We start from the raw sequence: 19,042 nt of genomic DNA on the forward strand, positions 1-19,042 counted from the left end.
CTCATGATGGCGCCAGATACAAGACTACCAAGAAATAAACAAGAGAAGCTGAGCAAAACAGACAACTGTATTTATTATTGTTTCAAGATATTTACATCTGTTTGGATTACAAAATGTGGAATGTGGCCAGAATCAGAGTGAACAAATCTCTTGGACATTTTCTTTTCTTGGCACGCGGACTCATGTGTGTGTGTGTTTGGCTTAATGTACAGTGCAGGTGCCTGTGGACAATGTGCTTTGTGAGTTTTGTGCTCAATTTTAGGCAGTGTTTCGCTTTCTGAATCGTGTAAATCACAAAAAATAGGATGGAGGAATGTAAAAACAGAATCACCAGCAATAATGCCACAGAAATGTATAAAAGTGAGATCTAGTTTCTTCCCAGATGAATTCACAGAACATCACCGAGGCTTTGCTGCTTCTCTTCTCTTCACATGAAGCAGCTTCTCGGATACTTCACAGACTTTTATAAAAGATTCACCACACCTTAAAACAAGGGACCAGCTATGCTGCCTCCAAACCTTAGTCTTAACATTTTAGAAGAACAAAGGCGGTATGTTTTTTTGTGAATTTAAAGTGCAATATCTAAAAAAAGAATCAACAAAAAAACACAATGTTCAAGTGAAAGGTAAAAAGTGTCAGTTCCTTTCATCTATGTTAACACAATTTAAACATGTTTGAACATTAAAATAACATCCCAGTGGGGAAAACAACACATATAACATTATATCACTGTAGAGGCGGGCACCAACATGGATTTTACACATCAATCATAAGTATTAAATCAGTTTGGCAATTGGTTTTACATGGAAATACTGATTAATTTGCTACATGTGGATTACAGTTTGAGATGTTAATAGGATTAATTTAGGTCCCACTGATGACGCTTGAATTCAAATTTTCATCTTTTTTTTTTACCAATGCGACTTCATAATCTTTGGCCCAAAACCTTAAAAGTTCCCTTAAAGCAGTTTTAGTAAACCCTGTCTATGTCTTTGCCTCAATGTTGTTCTAGATGGCTCCAGATCTTTTTGGTAAACCCTTGTTGTACCTGTTGACATTTTTTTTTTAAATACCGAATTGTAAGCAGTGAAACTCCTATCAACATGTTAAGGGACGATGAAATGTATTTTTCTCTGTAGCTTTGTTTAAAAACGTCTTTACTAAAATAATTAAGTGAGAGATTTAATAACATCCTCCGATAATTATTTCATGTTAGTAACCACCATGACATTCAACACTCAGACATGCTGTGGGATCAGTGCCACCGACCCCGCGCTGCCATCCTTCAACACTCACTTGTCGCTGTGTCATTAACCTGACTCGAGGTAACCAGAGAAGATGTGAGGGATGTGTGGGGGGGGGGATGTTGAAAGAAGAGTGGTGGAGTGATGTGTGGGTGGCTGGAGATAATCTCTCAGACACCACAAGGTGTCGTGTTGCCATCTTGGATACGGTCGCTAGGCAACAGCATCATTCAGTCTTTATCTGGGTGGTAACTAGGTTACCCCAATTTACTGTTATCATGTTGGTGTTTCTTCGCTGATTTTTTAACAGCAGCACAGGGTCCATGTTCCTGCTAGTCGCTAAATGATATCAGCTGCTCGGGCCCGGGCGCGGCGGGCGGGCCACCCCGAGCTGCAGGGGTCCTTCAGTTACACCAGTTCATCCAGCAGAAGGGTCCCTATGCTGTGGCGGGGGGGGCCCGCTATTGGTTTGTTGCACATGGGGCAGACGCAGCGCACCTCCAGCCATTTTACCAGACACCTGTTCAGGAGAGAAATTAAAAGGATAGAGCAACATGAGATCATGATTCCTCTCACTAATATAAATATGTTTCACTGATCAAAGCCAAGCCATACTTGATTAACCATGGGGAAGAAATATTTGGATCTTGGGCTGCAAATAACAATTAATTTGATTATGGATGATGAAATTCTAATATTTAAAGATAATCGGTTTAATATCACATAAAACAGAGAAAAACAGGACAGCTCCGCATTTGAGGATCTGAAAAGCATTTCCTGCTATTTAAGCATGAAAATTACGTTAAAGTTGTTGAAATTGTGAAAATATCCTAATTTATTTATTTTAAACGGACAATGTTTTGTATGTAAATTGATGTTCAAAGTAACTATAAGTGTAAAAATAAGGATAACGTGGCAAAAATGTTCCTCAAAACTGGACTTGTACATTTCACCACTGCCCATGCATGAACATGAGAGAGCCCTGTAATATAAAGAAACTTTGATTGAAGTTAGTCCACATTTTCCTTTTATTCCTTTATGACTTTATTCCTTTTTCTTATCTATAATAATAGATCCTACCCATTGACTTTTCTGCCCACGTTTCTCCAGCCAATCTTTAAGTATAATAATAATAATAATAATGTCTCTCAGACTTACTATAGCACAATGTACCAAGATGTTAAGGAAGCTGAGCTTTAACAAACACATCACGTTTCTCCAGCCAATCTTTAAGTATAATAATAATAATAATGTCTCTCAGACTTACTATAGCACAATGTACCAAGATGTTAAGGAAGCTGAGCTTTAACAAACACCTGCTGTTTTATCTTTACTGCCATCACCTGGTACCTGTCCGATCTCCTGTCTTCATACAGACTGACGCTTAGTGAGGATTCTTCACATCAATAAAGTCTTTATCTTAAGTCTTTCTTTATTATACATTTCCATTAAATCTGTCCTTATTGAACTTCAGTTTGAGAGACATGGTTTAAACTAAGACATCTCAAAGAATATATTCAGCTTCTACTGTTATGCAAACTAAAATAACAAAATAACATTATTTGTGCCTCTCTTCCATTAAGTCCCTAGCTATTAATATTGACATAATAAAATCTTCTAATTTTCCAGATGACTGTGAGGAAATCACAATTTTAGAAGCCTGACTAACATCAGGAATGCCTCTCCTACAAGATCATACAGTAGCACTATCTATAACTGTTGTCTACCCATTGCATGCTGGGATACGCATTTGCTCTCACTCTTTCTCCCTGAATGTTGAACAAGAGCTCCTGTAGCTGCAGTCAGCAATAAATCCAGTGAAACTCTCTGTATAATTCCTGTAATCACTGAACTTTAGATGAAACATGAACGTTTTCATGTGAACAAGCCAGTGCGGGTGCAAAGCGGTAACAAGCATCAGAGAAAGACTCCACTGTTCTCTCATGTACTCACTTCCTGTGGAAAGCATGTTGGCATGGCAACACTCCCAGCTCGTCTTTCACTTTGAAGTCCTCGAGACACACGGCACACGTCTGCTGCAGGAGGGACATACAGGACGCAGTGAGGACCCTCATTTGATGAAATGATCATGCATTATCTTTGTTTACGTTTGTGTCACGTTATAAATCTCTTAAGGTGTGTTTATGTGCAAGAATCAGTGCAAATGTGCATGATAATCACATCCTTACCCCATGAAGATTCAACTTCTTTGGATCACCTTGTAAAACCACCTGCAGGATTGACACAAAATAAATATGTTTAAAAGAGGGTTTTGTTTCCGTAAAGTGTGCTTAAATATTGCAGTCAGTCTTTACCTCTCGGTATCCAAACCGCTCACTCTGGGCTTGGTGTCGTAGTTTGCTGTGGATTAAAAGAGAAAAAGGTGTTTAATAAACATATTAAATAATAAGAAATGATTGGAAACAATAATTTCAACATGCAATCAACTATACTTTCGCATGACGTTCTAGTTTAAAGTGATGTAAGAATCCTTCACTGAAGTAACAATAGAAACAGATGTAGGCAAGAATATTTCAAGGTATGAGAACCCCCCCAACACACACACACACACACACACACACACACACACACACACACACACACACACACACACACACACACACACACACACACACACACACACACACACACACACACACACACACACACACACACACACACACACACACACACACACACACACACACACACACACACAGTTTCTTACGTGCTGCTGGATATTAATTCACAACGTTTCAATCTGTCTGACCTTCATCAGGTCTCATTGTTTTCCAGATTGCATCTTCTTACGATGGACCTTTTACACAGTGAGGAATGCAGAATACTATTTCCATATAAAATGTAAAGTCCTATTTATAAAGTAATTTTAAACTTAAACAATATAAGTATTGTTGCTGCTGGTTGTGGAACAGCTCATTCGTATCATATTTTTGTATGAATTAAAGTATACTTCTATGTTAGCAAAATTATAGTTTGCAAAGCAACTAGTAACTTTAGAGATGAATATAAAGGACAATTTGAATGTGGTACATACATTAAGTTACCCATTTGACACTTGTTTGTTAAAAGACAAAAGATGTCTATATTTACTCTATGATGAGTTTCACAGCAGGTCCTTGGATCCCGGCTGAGATTTGGAGAAGTGTGTGCAGTAACATGATGTTGCTGTGTGTAACAGAAGCTGTGTAATTGCAGGGGTAAGCTTTGATAATTAACTCTTTTCAAACAACTACACATCCAGAGACAAAGACAAGTTCCCCTGGAAGCACACACACACACACACACACACACACACACACACACACACACACACACACACACACACACACACACACACACACACACACACACACACACACACCACACACACACCACACACACACACACACACACACACACACACACACACACACACACACACACACACACACACACACACATACACACACACACACATTGTTCCCACAATGTAGCAACTACATGCCAAAGCTAACACACACACACACACACACACACACACACACACACACACACACACACACACACACACACACCCACACACACACACACACACACACACACACACACACACACACACACACACACACACACACACACACACACATTGTTCCCACAATGTAGCAACTACATGCCAAAGCTAACACACACACACACACACACACACACACACACACACCACACACACACACAACCACACACCACACACACACACACACACACACACACACACACACACACCACACACACACACACCACACACACAACACACACACACACACACACACACACACACACACACACACACACATAGTTAATGAGTACGGTGCGTCTTTGAATCCCTGCACCACCCTAATAACCAACAATAGAGAGGAGATCTTTATCATTTGGCGAGCCGCAGGTTATTTTGGGCCTCTTGTTTTTACACAACTAAACATAGACTCACATGTCTATCATTGTCTGGGATTTAAAATGAATGCAGTGAGAGCATCTTAGATGAGATATGAATAATTATTTATGCCATCCGTTACCCCTCAAATGAAATAAAAATACAAAATTGTTATGCTTTAAGTAAGGAAGTGACAGTTATTGGTTGTGTTTGTCACTTGGTTTATTGTTTACGCTGATTGCTACTAACAATCTTCCCTGCAGAACAATGTGAGGATACACGTTTTACATGTGTACAGATTTCCCATGGCTAAAGAATAATGTGAAGTGGGTGAAAGGGGGGAATGACGGAGATGTCAGTGTTTCAGTTGTGTGCCTGGTCTACAAGAATAGAAAATGTTCATACAGCTACTGCAGACCAGTTATTATTGAACACAATGAATTCAACAGGTGTGGGGGGATAAAAGCATATGTGCCAAAAAAACAACTACTGCTTTTCCTTTCGTTAATATCTTTAACAGACATTATTAAAGCCCATCAAACACTATATAATTTCCTTTGATATTAACTAAGCTGATGTACTGCTAATGTTAAAGGGGACCTATTATGCAAAATGCACTTTTTGATGTATTTTATACATAAATATGTGTCCCCGGGTGTGTTAGGAGACTCACAGTTTCAGAAAATACAACCCTCTCTCTTTTCCTCCTTACCCACATCTAAAATAAAATAAAAAAACGGGGGTGCAAACGAGCTGATCCAGGATTTGGGTCCTATGACGTCATTGGTAAAATGTGGCACACGTGACACGTCCCAACCTATCGTCTCCGTATACAGTCGTCTAGCTGAATCCCCTCTCGCAGCTGTGTGTCTGTGTATTCAGCAGGATGTCTGCAGGAGGCACTTAGAGTAAAGTTGTTGTATATATAATACATATAATGGCACTGTTCTAGCGGTAAACACTTAAGAAAGAACATGTCAAGCTATGTGCTGTATCAGAAACAATGTGCAGCCTGTTTTGGGAGTAATATGGTCTGTGTTTATAGTAGCAAGCATGCTAACACTCAGAGCTAACGCTGTACTGGAGAGAATATGTGTAACGTAATGTCCTTGCGGCAAACCCTGCGAGAGAGAAAGGTTTGAGCTCCATACTGTTTCAGAAATAATGCTTGAAGTGGTTGGGAACATAATATGGCATTTAATCACCGCAGTGCAGTGGCGAAACGTGTCTATCACAACTGGACCTTCTGTAGAAACACAAACCCCCCGCCGCCGCCGCTCCCCCCCTGGCGTTATAATGTCCGTCTTTTCACTGAATTGTCGTCTTGAAAAGGGTACACACAACAATTCCGCAACAACTTCATCTTCACCTGTTGCACTTGCCATTTCAACGTTTAAAAACAATAAAACGGCATGAATTGCTTCGTCGCATTCATCTAGATCTTCTGTCTCGAGCCAGTTAACTAGCGGGCCTTCTAGAGTACCCTGGAACCGAGGGAAACTCTGAAAGAATACGCCCATTGGCTACAAATCAATATGATTGGTTGATCAAACTGTCAGTCCAAATGTACGCTCTCATTCAGTGCAACGGCCAGGGCATTCTATCAAGGATATAGAATACCTTGGTTGAAGGATATTCTACCCAGAGACCCAGAACAAGATCTGATTGGTTGCTTTCTTTTCTAACACAAAACCACTGAAATGCGTAGTGCATGGTCCGAGAAGGACAAACAAATCAACGTAACACTGTAATATTACAGATCAACAACACAGATACGATTCTCATTTATTCATTTTATATACATTTTATTACATTTTATTACATTTTATTTATATAATTAAATCGATTTTTTGTTTGTTTTAGCTGAGTGTTCCAGGGTATTCTCTGAATACCTTGAAGGCCCTGACGGTTCGCCACTGCCTCAGTGTTTAGCTGAGCTTCTCCCGGTAGAAAACTCTCTTAGCAGGGGAAAGCTGCGTGACGCTACAAAGGGGCGTGGCTAGCAGCAGCCGTTCTATTTAAAGCAGAATCAGCCTTTTTGGAACAGGGCTGTAATAGAGGGATATGAGCAGTAAGAGGCATGGCTACAATGGGTGATCTGTTTGGTATTTTAAGCAAAAAACTTCACAGACATGTTTTGTATAGGTATGGCCCTACAATATATTTTTCAAATATAGCATAATAGGTCCCCTTTAACTATAATGTGACTGCTTATAATATATCAACACGCATTTCATTTGTTTCCTGCTTTGACATTACAGTTTCCGTTTTATGATCTTTTTCAGAAATCCACAGAGCATCAGCTCGAGTTCTGATTGTTCAGAGACAGATACAAACTTTTGATAGGCTAAATGTTTCTTATTAGAAAAGTTTTTCACAGATTTAACCAAATGAATCTCACTGCTGACTCTCTAGCTTTGTTCATGATAGAAGATGACCTCCAGTCTGCCCTATCTGCTGCTGAAGCATTTTGGAATTAAACTGTCACTTTATTCTCCCAAATCTCTGCCTTTCTCATTCTCGGCATGTAAGATGGTTTTTTCATGTGAATCTACGGCTTCATATCAGAAATGGAGGGGAGAGGGAGGAGGGTATGACACACAACTAAAGGACCAAAGAATGGAATTGAGGGGTTACGGCATGCACTGGTTACCACTACAGGTTACCAAAGTATTCTGCATTTGTAGTTATAAGTAATGTTTTTGTCTGAGTTCAGTAAGCAGTCGTGTTTCCTGTTTTTGGCTAACTGTGTTAACAGATCCAGTTTCAAGGATCACTGACGATAAATGAAATGAGTCAGTGCATTTCTTTGGTAATGTGGTGGCTAAATATCTCTGTGCTCAGTCATTTTATTGCAAGGGTCGAGAAGTATAAATTGTAATTTAGTTTAAAAGAAATGCGAAATCACTCCAAAATATCAGCTAAAAATATTAGTCCTATTTTAAGATTTCACTTAAGGCTTGCAACTCGTGGTTCTCGTTCATCCTTACAGCCTCTCTCCGACTAGTGTGCTGTTAGAGCACATTAGGGTATAATTTAAGTTGGGATATTTTGGGTGAGTGCTTTTAGCACTCTTGTGGTTTTACCGTCTTGTACACTGCAGGTATACTGCTGTGTACACCCCCGGTTTGTGCCACTATAATAGAAACTGTTTGAAAATGAAGGCTGAAAAGATCTCTGTGTGTGTGTGCACCATTTTGCAAGGCTTTTTAGAAAACGATATAATTGCTTTGTATGATTAGAGGAGGAAATCTAACATAGATGAATAGAGACAGATTTTAAGTCACGGTGAACCAAACATCACAAAGTCCCTGACACTGATTTACAGAGAGCCTGTCTGAGTGGATAATGGGAAGCCTGCCCCCAACAAAGAATGGCATTCATCACTCAGTATTCATGTGATGAATCACCCCGGTCTATAAATGAATTCACAATCACACTCCTACCGAAGACTACCCGTTTAAGGAGCCGAAAGGAAGTGACTCGTTGGTCGTGATTCAGAGGTAAGTGCTTCAAGAAAACAGGAAGGATCTCGGCTGTCTGACAGAGTTGACGGTCAATTTAGAGCCAAACCTAGACCAAATAAAGCGTTCACATTATTATGATTATGATAACAGAAATTTGATTGCAAAAGTTTCTTTTATCGGGCAGATAACTACAATATGAAATTATCTCAGAAAATCAAAAATGCTTTTTGATTGATTTGAATTGATACCATTATTTATATAATACAAGATTCCCAGATTTGCCTAAGAGTTGAAACAATGGATTTCCTTTGCACTGAAAATTCCAACCTTTAGGATCTATTATTGGGTAAACTGTATCCAATCCTAAGTGTGTTTTATTGAAAAAAGGCCAATTTATTAGTTGCTATGGATGTTCATCAACACATGGGGTTTTCATTGTTTTCAATTGAAATGGAAAAGGTGCTTTCTTCCTATTCTCATCCATGTTGAATACAAAAATGATTGGATTAAAAAACTGAACAAGGTTAAATTTCTTACGAATCAAAGTTAATTGTTAGCATCACAGAACAGTTGACACATTAATCTCACCACAGAGTCCATTATGTGTTTTTTTTTCATAAATTATTATAAATAAGTTACATTTCTGAACCCCAACAGCTTCATGATTGAGTCTGAATGGGGATTTAGGTGTGACTGTTTCACCAAATCCTTAATTTATAATATTTATTGGCCCAAAAGTAATAAACGGCAATTAATACTTTTTTGGCCAGAAGTTATGAACAGAACATTTACATAACATCACAATTAGGGTTATATGGTGAACTTGTTAGTTGTTTACAAATCCAGCAGTTAAGAAGGAACATGTGTCATCCAACCAAATGATGATATTCACTATTCTTTTTTGTTGTCTAACAACTCCTGAGGGAAATACTTGGCTGCTAAATGCTCCATTATGTTTACAGAGAGTCGTCGTTTGGTACTTTTCACTAAAAACAGCTGTCTGCTGCAGCCGATAAACAAAACTTTGAGATTGGTGAGAGTTAACGGTCCAGTAGCTGGCCAAGCAGCTAAACAATGCGCTGAAACATATAAAGCTCTGTGCAGAAATATATTTACTTCAAGTAAAAATACTTCAGTTTGGCCTAGGGCTGTGCAATTAATCGTATTTTAATCGCAATTACGATTTTGGCCTGCCACAATTATGAAAACAACATAATCGAAAAAAACAATTATTTTGCTTTGCTAGGTTGTGACAGTGCACTGCAACATATTTGATCTAATTAATTTTGGTCTCATTTATTTGTATTTATCATATTTATATATGTTTAGTAGCTTGGGGAAGTGCGCTCCAAAATATTTGTTGATTTTGTTTATTGGTATTTATTATTTTGATATTATTTATTTAAATGTATCATTTATTTTATTTATTTTTGTATTGGTTTTTCAGTTGAATTATACGTTCAGGGTAATCAACAGTTAAAAAGACACTGTTCAAATTATTATTTGTATTTGTTTTAAAGTTCAATAAATGGATTTTTTCAAAGTCAATGAATAATCGTATTTAATAATCGTGATATCAATTATTGACCCAAATAATCGTGATTATGATTTTTGCCATAATCGCACAGCCCTAGTTTGGCCTATAAAACATCCAACAAATGTAGAATGATATAATTGAGAAGTTAACATCTAGGGAGCAGGGTGAGATTATTTTGTCAACTGGTGTCTTGAGGTCAAGAATAAACGATGTTTTGGAGGCATGTTGAATTTCCCTTTGTGCTGCTGTTCATTAATGTAATTATATATAGAAAAGGAATTAACTGCACAGGAGTTAAATGCACATGATTGAGGAAAACCGGCACATACTGGATACCAACTACCAGCCTTTAGTGGTTGTATTTGTATTATCCAGCCAAAAACCAAGGTTTTCTGTAAATTGTTTGACATTTCGATAACAGAGGTGATTCTGACAGCGACAGCTAAAATAGCTCATTATGAGATGCCCAGCCATCCAAAGAGAGCCTTTTAAAAAAAAAAACGAATCCTACTGCAGGTGTTGACATTTCCTTATGAGATTTTATACATTGTAGACGTTCATGTTGATTTTTTTTTGTGTACTCCCACTGTGTGCTATTCAGGTCGTGTTTATTCTGAGTCTCTGCAGTTTTCTTTGCTACTGTCCTCACACATTGTAGCGGGCTACTTCCTGTTGCCTCATATCCCGTGCTTCAGACACAAACGTCCCCTCAGCTCATCAGGGAGTTCACACACAGTCAACAGTTGAGAGGTCACCCTGTTTCTCTTCTTTTCACGGACACACACATAACACATACACATGTACACACTTCTCTGTACTGACGTTGGTCAGTCCACTACTTTGGTGCAGTTTGATATAGATCACTAAATATCTATTTTATTGACTTGTGTAATACTTCTATAGATTAGATGTTATAGTCAGGGGTGCACATAACTGGTACGCAGGTACGCATGCGCGGCAACAATCTGAAATGCGTACCGTCACTTGTGTCACAAAGCGCATTTGCGTACCGACGTACTTGTGAAGCTTTCCCAGAAGGCGGTTAGATCAACCGGACGACAGAGTCGGTCTCCGTGTGCACAGACAGGGCTGCTGTTAATGTCGGTCTGTACAGCAGCCCTGCGCTAAAACAGCTGATCACAACGTTCACACGCTCCGCGGTCATGAAGCTCTGTGCTCCACTACCCCCCCCCCCCCCCCCCCCCCCCCCCCCCCGTTGACAATCGCGAAGTGCTGTACTCCACTATAACCCCCCCCCCCCCCCCGTTGACAATTGCCAGAAGTTGGAGTACCAAACATTGACTCCAGGTACTCATCTGAGTACCTCACTGAGAAAGTTGTGTGCACCCCTGGTTATAGTGAGCAATGTAGCAGTTACTTGGATCGAATAACGTTTTTCGGTTCTTGATAAGTTATGATGCTAAACATTTAGTAACATGATGTAGCATATTAGCCTTGAATCATTGACAGATGTTTTACTCAAGTCCAGCAGTATCATGTACTCTAATTACACAGCATACCCTGTTACTGTCCTCACTGTACGTTACTTTAGCCAGGTAATGCATTTTGGTTTTTCTTGAATTTGTTTTGGTGTAAAGAGAAACTGAGGTAAGTGCCCATGTTACAAAACACACCTTTTCCTTTGTTTTAACGCCTTTCTTTTTTTTTATCTCTGTTTCTGTTTCTATTGCCCCTCACCTGATAAAGTAACAGCAGAAGACGAGGCTCAGGAAGAAGACAAAGATGCCTGTCCCGAAGATGAGCATGTAGATGTTGAGAGGCAGGTCCTGGAAGGTGATGGGCGGCATGGTGCACGACTTGTTGGAATAAACCAGTCCCAGACCACAGAAGCACCCTGAAGAAAAGACAGAGGAAAGATTTAAAAATACATTTACAAGAAGTATGCTACGAAAAAATAGCAAAACAAATAAAGCCTGACTCTGCTTCACACAGGAATGTCTAAAAACACAAATTAAAGGTTCATATATAGAGAACTCCATGTATCCATGGGCAGTTCAGAGTCAGACCTGCAACTTTGCATATAACAGAAGTAAAACACACATATACACACATATGCTTAGAAAGAAAGGCTGAGGGAAAGGTAAAGCCCTTTTCATTCCTGGACCTAAACTTGTAAAACTAAATGGTACGCCAAAGCAACATTGTTACGTCCACAATTTGTTGTGCGCTGTGAAGGCATCAAAATAAACATAAGAGAGCAATTAGCCACAGACAAAAAGTATGATATTGAGTCAATCACTGAGTGCAATTTCATTAAAGTCATTGCACTATTCAATTTTTTCACAGAAATATATCTGTATTCCTGTACAGGGAGCTGATTCGTACACTAATGGCTGTTTTCATGGCTTGAACTTTGCAGTGCTCCAATCCAAACAGATGGTATTCCCATCAAAGGTGCCCCCCTTTGTTTCATCCTTCTGGCTGTGACGCTACACTACTGTGTGTGTTTCTTTTACCATGAAATAGATTATCACTGTAGCACCGCTGTCTGCAGTCAAGGTCAGAAGAGGGGCGGGGGGGGGGGAGGATTGAAGAACAAATGTGGCCATGACCATTAGATATGATGGACTTTATTTACCAAATAGAGAACTATGCATTCCCCGATTACTAGGGAGAAAAATAACGCAGAAAAACACTTGTAGATTATATGGACAGACACAAGGAGACACACAGAGCACACTTGTGTTTTGTGCGTCTGCATGAGTAATGAGAAGTCAGATCTGCATGTGAGAGGGGGCTTTGTGAGATCGGGGTCACACTAACCCAGTGAGTGATAGTGCATCAGAGCTAACACAGGACTCACCGCCATCTGCTGATATGAACCTCTTCACATTAGATCAGGAGGAGGAGGCTGTGAGTCCTCCAGTTTTCATCACAGCAGCTGATTGACTGAAATCAGCTTGTATATTGTTTAATCATAACAGAGAAATCCATACTTTTAATGCCACCAGCATCAGCTTATATTAAATCTAAAATAAACTGTACTTCAAGAAATTGCACATTTAAGAGCTTTGCCAGAAACCAGCTTCTTCTGTTTATGTAACGTTTGCATGTTCTTACTGTTTATCTGCTTCAGTTTCCACCCACAGTCCAAAGAGTTAGGTGGACTGGAAAGTCTGTTTATGTTGTTTGTCTATGTTTACTGTTCCTAAAAGCCCTGACACATCAATGTCGAGCCATCCAGAGCGACTGTGGCTCAGTTTTTGCCACACCACAAAATAGTTTCTTAAAAAAAACATAATTTTTATTATCATTATACTCTACTTTTGACCTACAATTGCAACGTATTTTCTTAGATGGTTTATGTTTGCACCACCAGACACCAAAGCAAATTCCTTGCATGTATAAACGTACCTGGCAAGAACCTCGATTCTGATTCTGACTTATCACTTGCCCGATTAAATTTGTGGCACAGACCAGTGAGAAATCGCTATGATTGACTGTTCAACTTAGCCGAATCAGTGCGCAATTATTTTGAAAATGACATGGCTATGTACAGTAGGAAGAAGATAGGTGGTTGATGAGTGTTGTTAAATTGGTCCAAAAACGCTGCTTTTTATTTAAGGTATCTATTATAAAAACAGCTTGTATATCTACAGTCCTACATTTCCCCTTGATGTGGTAATCTTTTGATATCTGTTTTGTGTGCCGGGGCCTTAAGATGCACTATCGACTGGGGGATGGATATATGTCAAATGGGTGCATGAATGGATAGATAAATAGACGACTGAGAGGATGAATAGAATGACACACAATTAAATAGGCGATAACATTTCTCCAAAAGTATATATAGATGAACAGACAGACATATAGGATGATTGATGGATTAATAGAGAGATGGATCAACCGATGGATGGCTAAATGGAGTCCTTTACCTTTATCATATCCCTGAGATTAGTATTGTTTTCTTGTTGCACAGTTTTTTGCTGTATTTCTAGTACCTTCTGCAGCCAAAGTGAAACGTTGACATTTCTATTTGACATTTCTCCCGTCTCACAGTGGAAATTGCAGTATGAGCGGATCAATACTTCCCGCCCGGTAGTTCCACTCTCTCTGAATGAGCCGTGATGCTTCATCTATCCAGGCTCGTCTGTGGCTGCACATTTAAGTTCCACGCTAAATGACTTCATTCAGCGAGAGGCAATCACTACCAGGGTCTCAAATGTTTGTGAATTGAACACAAACTGAAGGACATGTGCAGGGCCGTAGTACCATTATCAGACAAATTAAGAGGTCATGAGTCAAACTCTTATAATAATTATATTGCAAAGCCTTTTCTTTTCTGAAATGGATGTAATTGTAGTGGATAATAGCGTACATAAGCCCTATTACTCCACTTCATTTGAGAGGTATATTTATTTATCAGCTACTGTATAGTCATTAGTTACCTTGCAGATTCCTGTTTTACATAAAAAACAACATATGATAAGCTTATAGAACACAATATTTGTTAAAGATGAAAGCAGCCATTCACAATCTTTTTGTTTCCAACCCCTTACAATAAATGAGAGTCTAGTTGGGCCCTTTGCCACGCTTTAGAAGTATATAACAGAACCAACCATGGTCTCAGATGGTTTCATTTAAAAACCAAAGTGCCATAGCTAAAGGCCAAAGTGTTTCACAAAAATCTATCCAAAAAAAAGCCCACAAAATGAATACAACATTGTGCAATAGGACTTTGTTTTCTTTGCCTCCTCCAGCTTCACCTTGAACAGCTACACAGCTCTGCAAGTCAATACAATGGAATGGTAATCTAATAAAATGACTAAAATCCTCCTCTTCACTCTGGACCTTTTCCCTTTCCCATATACAGTACCTTGGTAGTAGGTGAAGTTGTGCCAGAACGTCCCTTCTCCTCTACAAAAACACGTTTAGCTATTGATTCATAATAAGTCCTGCACGTGCATCATAATACATTTAAAAACTCATTATCATTGCGTCGTCCAATGTAGCTCCTCCATATTCATATACCACAGAGGGCTAAAACTCAGCGTCCACAATGGTAGCGTTACATACAAGTGACATACAAACAAACCAGCAGATAGATGTAGGACAAATATTCTCCATCATCCTCACACTGTGTCAAACAATCTGCATCACAAAGATCCCAGCAGACAAAGAGACACATACAGCCGGGGGGGGGGGGGGGGGCTATGGTATATGTTCCTGTATTCATGTCACTGCACAGCTGATGGCACAAATCACCTGTGATGCTGCTGCAGACTCGCAAACCAGATCTGGGTCATTAGTATTCAAGATTTTGTGTTTGTGCATGTGTGTGTGTGTGTGTGTGTGTGTGTGTGTGTGTGTGTGTGTGTTTGTCATGTCACAACTGCCGGTACGGACGGGTACACACGTCTTCCTCCTCCACCTTTTGTATGCATGAAGAGCAGACAGCTATATGTGGTATTTTGCTTTGGGTGGAGCCCTGCAAGACCACTGACCTATATATTGGAACACTCAGGAGGCGTACCGTTGCCACGGCACTGAGAGAAGCAGACGCAGGAAAAAAAGGATGAAAGCTATCTATAGCGAAACATTTAGAGAGAATCTGAGTCGGTCGTATTGAGTTTCAGCTGTCAGACAGATTTTGGCGTTGTTGTTTTACAAAGGCAGGGAAGTCCCTCCGTGATTTGCTAGGGCTGTAAAATGCCTCGACTATGGCAGCTTCCCTGACAGATCCTATGAGATGCCTGGTAGGGTATTGTCCTATATACGCTGTGTTCACACACAAAGCTGCTTCTGCCGCTGCTGCTGCTAGCATTAAAGACTGAACTTGCCATCAAATATTCAATAGTTCACATCGGGGAAACACTCAAGCTCGCCTGCAGGACTGCCTGCTCCTGAAGAAGAAGAGGAAGAAGGTAGGTTGGGCCCAGAATTCCCCATCACATGCATCAAAGTGCTACATGTGTCACGCATAAACACTGTAGGCATGATCACAGAGACACTGACAAACAGAGCTGAGCTGCGGCTGCCTGACACTGCTTCATTTGCCAAGAGAATGTCACTCTTTGATAGTGTGTGTGCGTGTGTGTGTGTGTGTGTGTGTGTGTGTGTGTGTGTGTGTGTGTGTGTGTGTGTGTGTGTGTGTGTGTGTGTGTGTGTGTGTGTGTGAGTGTGTGTACTATTTCCTCTATGAATAGAAGGGGAGTTGATCAGCACAAAGGGAGTAATTGTTCTTGTCTGAACAGCACCAACAGTCCAGTGAGGACACTGCTGTGGCAGCTGCCCCTCAAAAAGGCGACACGAGAAATAGGAAAGATAATCCATAATTTTTCACCAGGTCTCACCCCGACAGATAAAGCACTGACACACCATTTCACTGCCATGGAGAGACTCCTTTGTTTAAGCATGACAGCTATACCTCCAGATGCAAACAGCAGTTTTCAAAGAAGACGGGGAAAGTTGCTAGACTTGTCTTTAGTGGATAATTGGGGGAGAGGAGTGTAAGTGAGAGACTGCACATAGTGTGAACCACATTATCCACAGAGGCAACATGTTACATAGAGAGCACAATGACTGGCCTTGTGTGGCGCTCAACTGGAAGAAATGTAGATGGAAATAAAGGATTCTATTTATTAAGCAGACTCTTTTTACCCGTCAATACAAAAATGGATATAACATTCAGATATATTATAAGAATATAAACTGGATATTGTAGGTAACCTAAATAAATAATTATGTTGGTAACACTTTACAGGTCCTTCTATTTAGCAGTCACACACAGTATACAATTCACGCCATACATGGTTTATAACATATTATAATGATAGTATTTTCCATCATAAATGAATCTGCAAAATATGTTGTCTATTTATCGTCAAAAAAGGTGATGCACTCAAACAGTTAGACCAAAAATCTAAAGATAATATATTCGCAAATGTGTGACAAAGAAAATATTAAACTCATCACATTTGTGGAGCTATTCTTGCTTGAAAAATGCTTAAATTGATAATCTATTATTATAATAGTAGCAGAGTTCCCGTTAGCCGGTAATTACCGGACAATGACCGGTAAAATATGCTGAAGTCCGGCAAATCTAAATCTCTCCGGTCAAAATGTCCGGTCAAAATAATTTTCCCTTAGCGCAATACCGCATCAGTTGCGCCACTTATGTGACAGACAAGAATAGTATGTGACAGACAAAAGAGTATGTGACAGACAAAAATTGTCAATTCTAATGTCTAACACTTAATGTGGAGAAAGAGATGTCCTGTATGGGTTGATTGTGCGTTGATCTGTTGGTAATGCCTCGGGGTTCCGGTGGGCATGTAAACAAATGCATAATGCTGCGCTATACTTTGTGGCCTCATCCGGTTGCATAGCGACGCTTATTGTTTAGGTGTCTTTTAACAAGCAGGTAGTCATATCATTAGCTAGAACTAGCTAGATCTGATCGATATGGACATAAATGCGAGTAAAGTCTAATCTGACAGGAGAGAGAGATCGGCTGCTGCTGACGAGTCGACACGCAGCTCTGCATGATCCCCTGCAGCGGCGAGCAGAGCAAAACACACTTCAGGTTAGAAAATCACACGTAGCTATTTTAATTACCTCTCAAACTACCTAAACTAGTTATAGATATGTTTAGTTTTACTGTCGGGTCACTCATTACTGGATCCGCGAGCTGCATGATACTGACGGGCTGTCAGGAGAAGGAGAGAGCGCTCCGTTTATTATTCCCGCGTTTTTGTAAATTACTGTACACTTTTGAATAATGTAGTTAATCTACTATAATTAGTTTGTTTAATGTCGAATCATATCAATTTGTTTTAAAGCTCAATAAATAACAAAGAAGACCTTTAACCGGCACTTATCTAATTTTGTCCGGAAGATTTCAACTTTAACGGACATGTTGACCGGCAAAAAAATATTCTAACGGGAACTCTGAATAGTAGCTGAATTATTTTCTGTCAATTGAGAAATCGATTCATGGACAAATTGTTGCATCACTAATAATGTAGTTTTAGGGAAATATATAACATTTTTACGTTTATATTACTTATTTATTTATTTGTCAGTGATTATAACGTATGATATAAAGACATTTTATATTATTACAACTATGTTTTACTATCATTCAATATATCATTGGCCCTCACCTATGGGTGCCACAGGAAGTTAATGATGAATATATCAATAAACCCTTTATACAACTTCTTGAATCCCAGACTTTAAACAACAACATGAGTGTGTTATAAACCATGTATGACATGTTTATATACTGCTTCAACATGATGCATAGGGGATGTTAAAACTATAGGGCACTTTAAACTCACCGTTATGCTCCACACATTGTCTTTTCTCACAATAGAAATGTCTAAATTTAAAAGAAGACTGTAGTGACTCAGAGACTACAGTCTTGCTCTATTATATAACTGCCACGAGAGATTCCCTCTAAATAACAGGCTGTATTGCACATTTTCTGTGAGAGGCCTAACAATGTAAAATGACTGCTCACCGTTACACCACTGAAACGGGTGCATCAATGCACCAGAGGGAGTCCGATCCTGTTTACCAACAAGCCGCAGCCGCCGTGCAGATGGATGGAGGCTGTAAAGTGAACCGAGCCGTGCCAGGGACTGTCTGCCAGCTGTGAGAGGCGACGAGACAATGGCACCTGTGAAAAAGACGAATAAAAAGGTGGATAAAAAGCGCTTTTGGTCGGAAGTTGAAGCGCGGTTATGTCACATTGTTTGTTCCATCCCTGCAGATTGAGATAAGGAGAAATGGTGATGTGGATGTTCCCCTCCTTCTCCTTCTCGTCGTTGTGGCTCTTTTGACTCTGTTATTGTTAATAGACGGCATAACACTGACCCAGCAGCAGCATCTGTGTGAGAAA

At 39.6% G+C, this 19,042-nt stretch overlaps 1 protein-coding gene across 2 annotated transcripts; it reads right to left on the reverse strand.

Moving 5' to 3' along the window:
• Positions 1 to 49: 49 nt before the first annotated feature.
• On the reverse strand, positions 50 to 19,033 carry rnf122 (ring finger protein 122). Of its 2 annotated transcripts, none has more exons than XM_034117491.1 (6): positions 18,662 to 19,033; positions 11,875 to 12,031; positions 3,560 to 3,605; positions 3,434 to 3,475; positions 3,198 to 3,277; positions 50 to 1,764 (listed from the first exon to the last, which is right to left on the reverse strand). In XM_034117491.1, the coding sequence occupies exons 1-6, from the start codon at positions 18,684 to 18,686 to the stop codon at positions 1,653 to 1,655; spliced, it is 462 nt and encodes a 153-aa protein (XP_033973382.1). In that variant the 5' UTR covers positions 18,687 to 19,033; the 3' UTR covers positions 50 to 1,652. The 2 variants fall into 2 exon arrangements, with proteins under 2 accessions (XP_033973382.1, XP_033973381.1); XM_034117490.1 differs by having other exon boundaries at positions 3,198 to 3,280.
• Positions 19,034 to 19,042: the final 9 nt, after the last annotated feature.

Source organism: Trematomus bernacchii, unplaced genomic scaffold (assembly GCF_902827165.1).
Source record: "Trematomus bernacchii unplaced genomic scaffold, fTreBer1.1, whole genome shotgun sequence".
NCBI lineage: Eukaryota > Metazoa > Chordata > Actinopteri > Perciformes > Nototheniidae > Trematomus > Trematomus bernacchii.

Bases quoted from the DNA above. Each gene is read 5' to 3' on its own strand.
- rnf122 (XM_034117490.1), bottom strand. From the start codon at position 18,686: ATGCACCCGTTTCAGTGGTGTAACG. The intron at 3,281-3,433 runs GTAAGGATGTGA...TCCCTCCTGCAG, and splicing joins AGAAGTTGAATCTTCATGGG to CAGACGTGTGCCGTGTGTCT. The intron at 1,765-3,197 runs GTGAGTACATGA...TCTCCTGAACAG, and splicing joins CAACATGCTTTCCACAGGAA to GTGTCTGGTAAAATGGCTGG.